The following is a 6,019-nucleotide window of genomic DNA, read 5'->3' as shown; positions in this document are numbered from 1 at the left end:
TGTTGTGACAGAGGCGTGGTAGGTGCTGAGATCGCGCTGCCACAAATGAAGGACAAGCACAAGAGTTCAAACTTCAAAACTACTGTTGGATTTGCCAAGTTTTTATCCCAGAACTACAAGGTGGAAACTGAAAAGAGGCATAGTAAAAACCAAGGCTCAGTAATCTGAAATTCTCAAAGCCCAAATTACAGTTCTTTATGGGCCTAGTCCATTTAAATCTCAAACCTTCATAAATCATAACTATTTCCCCATTCTCATTAACAGAAAAAGAGAAAGAGAAAGAGATGGAGAATGGAAGAGAGGAAGAGAAAGAGAAGAACAACAATAATAAGAGAAAGAAGAACATAATAACAATCCCATCATACGAAGAAGTTTTATCAGAAACCTCAAATCCAAATCCAAAACCACCTCCATCTCTCTTCACTCCTTCTCCTTCTTTTTCTCAAGCTTTCTCCTTCATCAAAAACACTGAATTCTACTCTGCCCCTCCTCCACCTTCCACTCCTCACCCATCTTCATTTTCAAGGTGCCTCCTTTTCTTAATTCTTCAGTATTTCATTTTTTTTTAAGTTTTTATTTTTGATATTTATGTATGAAATGCAATGAAACTGAGATGCCCATTATGTCTGAGGAGCAAATTTGTAATGAAAGTTTGTTTTTTTACCCAATTATAATTTGAAACTGAGGTGTGCCCAATACCCATGTTGTTTTAAAGTTTGTATTTTAGTGTTTCAGGCAAACCAATCAACCACAAGCATCTCCTTCAACATCAACTTCTTCTTCTTCTTTTTCTCTTCAGAATCGCAATGCCATACTAGTCAGCCATAGACAGGTGTGTTTGTTTACTTCAGTTTATGGATGTTCTTAGAATACCATTTTGTGGTTTCACATTCTCAATTGTTTCACCTTTGTGTAATTTTGTTTAGAAAGGGAATCCGCTGCTCAAGCACATTAGGAATGTAAAGTGGGTGTTTGCAGATATTATTTGCGACTACTTGCTGGGGCAGAACTCATGCGCTTTATATTTAAGGTTATGTTATCTACAGCGTTTATTACGTTACTATGTGTTTTTCATTTTCAATGATTTGCGTGTTATCCAGTGCTAATTCACCTTCAAGAACCCGTAACTGGTACGAAACTGTATTAATTACATATAAGACGTTAATGATACTCCTCACCGCACTCGTTACAGTCTCTAAACTTTGTCTTAAGTCTAAACAATTTACTGGGTAAATGCATAGATGATAAAAGATATATAGATACAACAAAAAATGCATACTAGGATAAATGACATATTACATGACATTACACATTTGTCTTCTTGTTTAAAAATAATATATGCTCAAAACCTTTATTATTTTCGGAAATACGGGCAACAATAGGTCGACATATTGATATGAAACCTCTCGACTCCATTCTTTTCCAAGTAGTTTAATATGCAATTTGGACTACAAAAGCACCTTTATAAGGTGTTATTTTGGATCAAGTTTTCAATAGAAATAAGAGGAAATGCGGAAAAGTGGATAAAATGATTGCAGACAACACAATGATTTTAAATATATGAACACAAACCAAGAAGAGATGTGTATGGTACATGTGACTTGGTTCACTTCCAGTTATATTGGAGTGTGTTTCCTTTTTTTTTGTGTTATGAGTCTGTAAAAAAAATTTTGACAAAGAGGGATAATGAACTTATCAGGGAGTAAAGCAAACTTTTGGGTAAAGAGAGTAGATACACAAATTAGCTTGATAGTCCGTTTGACCACTTTATCTTAATAAAGAGGAGACAAGAAAGGGGTAAGACGGACAATTAAGCTAATTTTTGTACGCACTATTCATCCCAAAAGTTCGCTTCGCTCACGGATAAATCCATTCTCCCATTTTGTTATCAAGATTTTTTGTTGAAATTGACAAAACCGAAATTATCCAATATAAATGAAAGTGAACCAAGTAAAGGTATATATCATAATTACCATGTCTGCATTCATTTTCGGGCTCAATTTCTTCATTTTACACCTAATTTCCCCTTTTTTATCTTAAATACTTGATATAAACAACTGATAAAAGTATTTTAAATCATCCAAATTACTGGAAAAAGTCAAAATGGCACTTGAAGGATTCCAATCACTCAGTCTATCTGTTGTTGTCCATTAAGGTTTATGAAAAGATAAATTTTAAACCAGAAGACAAATGCCTAATTTCACGGAATAGACTCTTGTCATAGTATGTTTTTTCTCTGTAGTTGTGGATCCTTTTTCTTCTTTCATCTATACATTGACCCAACCAACTATTTAGATTTCAACAACAATTTAGAGATTGTAACAAGTACAGTGAGGATTATCGATGATGCCTTCTATGTGATCCGTACAATTTGTCAGTTCCACATCTATTACGTGGCTTCTGCATATGAAGTTTTCAGTGAAGGCGAATTAGTAATGGATTACCACGCAAATTACAAAATTGTATTTGAAAGGACGAAAGATTTATTAGAGACCTTTCAGTTTTCATGTACCACAAGTAAGCATAATACCGTTTCTTTCAGAAGTATGGTATATTGTGTTTATATTTCGTTTTTTGTTCGTATATCTGTCAAAGTTGTATCAGTCATATGTATGAGAATTGTTCTTTCACTTGTTTCTTTTTAAACAATTAAATTTTGATTTAGGAGCAATGGTTCCTAATTTAGTTTTTCTTTCAGCTTGACCATTGTTTCTAAATTGCTACTGTTGTATCCTTTTCCCATCAGTCGTCCTTGACATAAATGGAAATTCTAACATAAATTGTTTGTAAATTATTTAGATGGTTGGATCATGTATAGTCCTTTAAAAGGCACGAATCATTCGGGGCTCCACAAATATAAAATCTTATATAGCCAAAACAAACAGAAGATAAAGTGTAACACTTACCCTAATAGGAATCTACTTCTCTGATGGCATACCTTCATTGTAGAGAGTTCCACCTGTTGTACAAACAACTTTCTTTTTGTGACGTTAAAGTTAATTATAGATGCTGAAATTGATCAAACGTTTTTCATTGTAATAAAGTTATTTAGCTAATATTTTGTCTATTTTATATCAATTAGCTATCTGGGGTTGGGATTTTCCACTGGGACGGCCCAAATAAATGGATGCAGTCATCTCATTAGAAAACTGTTATACCTTGTCTATAGGGGATCTCCAATGGGGGTGTAAATAGACTGAGTGGAGAATTCTCCATCTGGATAGAAGTTGGTAAAAGACTTGGGCGCACTTGGAGTGACGTACCAATTTAAAATAAGCTCGGACGTCACTTGGGGTGACGCGCAAGTTTAACTCAAGTAATTTTTAATATATAAAAGTGAGCATGACGTCACTGTAAAGTGATGCCCGTGTTTTAAAGTTCAAATTTGTAAAATTTCCCCATTGGACGTCAGTTGGAGTGGCGCGCTAGTTTAACTTAAGTAATTTTTAATGTATAAAAGTGAGCATGGCGTCACTTGAAATGACTCCTGTGTTTTGAAGTTCAAATTTGTAAAATTTCCCCATTGGAAGCTATCTAGTGTTGTTATCTTTATAATATGCATTAGAGTGTAGGAGGTGTTGTAAAATCGTAGTTGCAGCCGATGTGGAGGTGTAACTCTGCACCCCCCATTGGAGATGCTCTTAGTCCATGAATGGTCAGCCATATTTGTAAGAAATGTGTGAAGCCATATTTTGTTGATCCATTTCAATTATGCATAATTCTTATAGAAGACTTTTCGTGATCTGAGGTATTTGAACATGCTTACTGTCTATGTAGTACCGTCTTTTCGAAAAAACCAATGTTAATAGAAATACTCCGTGTCGCTTATGTATCCACATGTCCATGTCGGACAAAACACATACACATATGTATGTGATTTAGCCCCATTTTTTATACATTGCCGTGTCAGACACTTCATATCCGTCCCAATGCAACTTACGAAAAAACGAACACATGCATCCCTCTTCATCATCAAAAAATCATAGCAGTTAACTGAAAATTCTCAAAAGGTCTCAACATTCTTTGGTTTTATGCTGAAATACACGTTAGTTTGTGATTGATAAATAATAGCTTATTTTCTCCGAAGTCAGATTAATATTTCAAACGACTTTCGCTCTATTGTTGTTTTAGTTTTAAGTTATTTGAAGCATGTATCACAAAGTCTTAATGATTATTCGGACAAAATGATAAAACCAATTAGAAGTCCGTGCATCAAGTTCACCATGGTATAGATGCAAATGGAATAAAGAGGATACAGATGATAGACTGTCACGATGGAAGAAAACAATTCGTAAGCAAGTTATTGTCTCCTCCAACTTAATTCTTTGATTTTTGGCTCTCTTTCCAATAAATGGTTGCATTAAGATTAAAGTTGGCCAGACTTTTCTGCCATCTTAGTTGCCTTCAAAGTCTTCATGCATTCTAGCATTCTGCATTATCGATTCTGAAGTCTTTGCATTGGAAAGCACTTGAAAGTCTACTTTCGACTTCTTTTGCATGATATCTTTACACACGAGCACATCCTAAGGTTCCCAATTCGATCTCTCCTCACAAGTTCCATCTAGTTCTATGTCATATAATCATTCAAGTTGATTTTAATATTTGATGCAGTCTTCGATATCATCTACTTCATCCAGACTACTTGTATTACCGAATAAGGGAGATGCAGAAAAACTAATATTGTTTAGTTTGTGATCTTGATAAAATCGAGAATTCTTTTAAATTGTTTTGTTTTCTTCCAATTTTTTTTGGACGATCGCATGCACTGATGCACTTCAAAAATAAAAAGTCTAGAACTGCACAACTTTCATATTGACTCATATCCCTCGACTGGTCAGGTAAAACGCTTGTACGATACGTCTCATGAACCGTTCAGGCGTGCAGTTACCAGTCAACCTCCAACTGTTTCTGTACCACCTGTTGAGGAGAATCCTGTTATTAATTCTCTAGATGATGATAAAAGAGCTGAGAAGGTTGCTGAAGTTGAAAATAAGCAAAACAAAGATGAACCCAGCTTGTCTATTAAATCAGCACTAAACGCAGCTTTTGCAAAGTATTCGGATAAAGTTCACAAGAAGAAAACTGCAGCTGAGAAAGGGATAAAACCTAGTGTTGATTCAAGCAAGGAAAAGGAAAACAAAAGATTAAAAGGTGGAGATGGGAATGAGAACTGAATCCAGAATATCCAAGTGTGGAAGATCTTGAACATGTCTGACATTTTCAGGCTTCGTGTGCACTAAGAAATGGAAATAGTTGGGCTAGTTGTTGTCAACATAAAAAGAGAAAAGGCTTTGAAAATGAGGGTGTTGTACAGTTTTCCCCTATGCCCAGTACGCAACTTCTCTATGGAATGTCTGTTACAGTAATCTGGTGGCTGCAATGTAGAAATGTTCTTTGTAAAAATCTCGGTGTTTTGCCTCTTCTCACTTGTCAATTATCGCATGTCAGAATTGTCAAACTAGTTTTCTCTCTAAATTTTAGCAGAACATTTGTAGTGGCGTTCGACACACCTCCGTAGTGGTGTGCTCCTTGTGTGTAACAAACTGCAGGTCTAGGGGCAAGCTCTGGGCTGTTGTTTCAAGGACCAGAATTCTTATCTGAAGAAGATCCGTGTTGAGTGTTATACTGTTATATACCAAGGAGCAGATTTAGATTCTTGGTCAAGTTATAAGCACTCATTCACCTTAAAGGATAATCATCTGAAGAAGATCAGTGCGGAGCATAATAAAACTCACAGGCCTTTTAAGGTCTTAAAAGCTTAATTCTTTGGTAGAAGCTCGGTTAATGACATGTGATTAACTTTAAGTCGTTAACAACAGATATTTTTCAGAATGATCAGATTCTACCTTTACGCTTTTTATGCAGTTTAGTTTAGTTCAATACTACAATGTCAGTTTACTTAATTACTCCTGTAGTAGTGATTATGGCATTAGTAATTTCGTAAATTATCGGGGCATCTCCATATCTGAAGTATTCATTAGCACACAGTATTTGAGTATACCATTTCCTCACTGACTGC

The 6,019-nt window shown here is 35.2% G+C and overlaps 1 protein-coding gene across 1 annotated transcript; it reads left to right on the top strand.

Moving 5' to 3' along the window:
* Positions 1-243: 243 nt before the first annotated feature.
* Positions 244-4,826, top strand: LOC147495633 (DNA excision repair protein ERCC-1-like). Its single transcript, XM_086564244.1, has 4 exons — positions 244-526; positions 736-832; positions 927-1,030; positions 4,612-4,826. The coding sequence occupies exons 1-4, from the start codon at positions 285-287 to the stop codon at positions 4,676-4,678; spliced, it is 510 nt and encodes a 169-aa protein (XP_086420370.1). The 5' UTR covers positions 244-284; the 3' UTR covers positions 4,679-4,826.
* The last annotated feature ends 1,193 nt before the right edge of the window (positions 4,827-6,019 follow it).

Source organism: Coptis chinensis, chromosome 6 (assembly GCF_015680905.1).
Source record: "Coptis chinensis isolate HL-2020 chromosome 6, ASM1568090v1, whole genome shotgun sequence".
NCBI classification, from domain to species: Eukaryota; Viridiplantae; Streptophyta; class Magnoliopsida; order Ranunculales; family Ranunculaceae; genus Coptis; species Coptis chinensis.
Note: the sequence above shows the minus strand (reverse complement) of the source record. Positions and strands in the feature narration are given on the sequence as shown.

Bases quoted from the DNA above. Each gene is read 5' to 3' on its own strand.
- LOC147495633 (XM_086564244.1), top strand. From the start codon at position 285: ATGGAGAATGGAAGAGAGGAAGAGAAAGAGAAGAACAACAATAATAAG. The intron at 527-735 runs GTGCCTCCTTTT...TTAGTGTTTCAG, and splicing joins CACCCATCTTCATTTTCAAG to GCAAACCAATCAACCACAAG. The intron at 1,031-4,611 runs GTTATGTTATCT...TATTTGATGCAG, and splicing joins TCATGCGCTTTATATTTAAG to TCTTCGATATCATCTACTTC.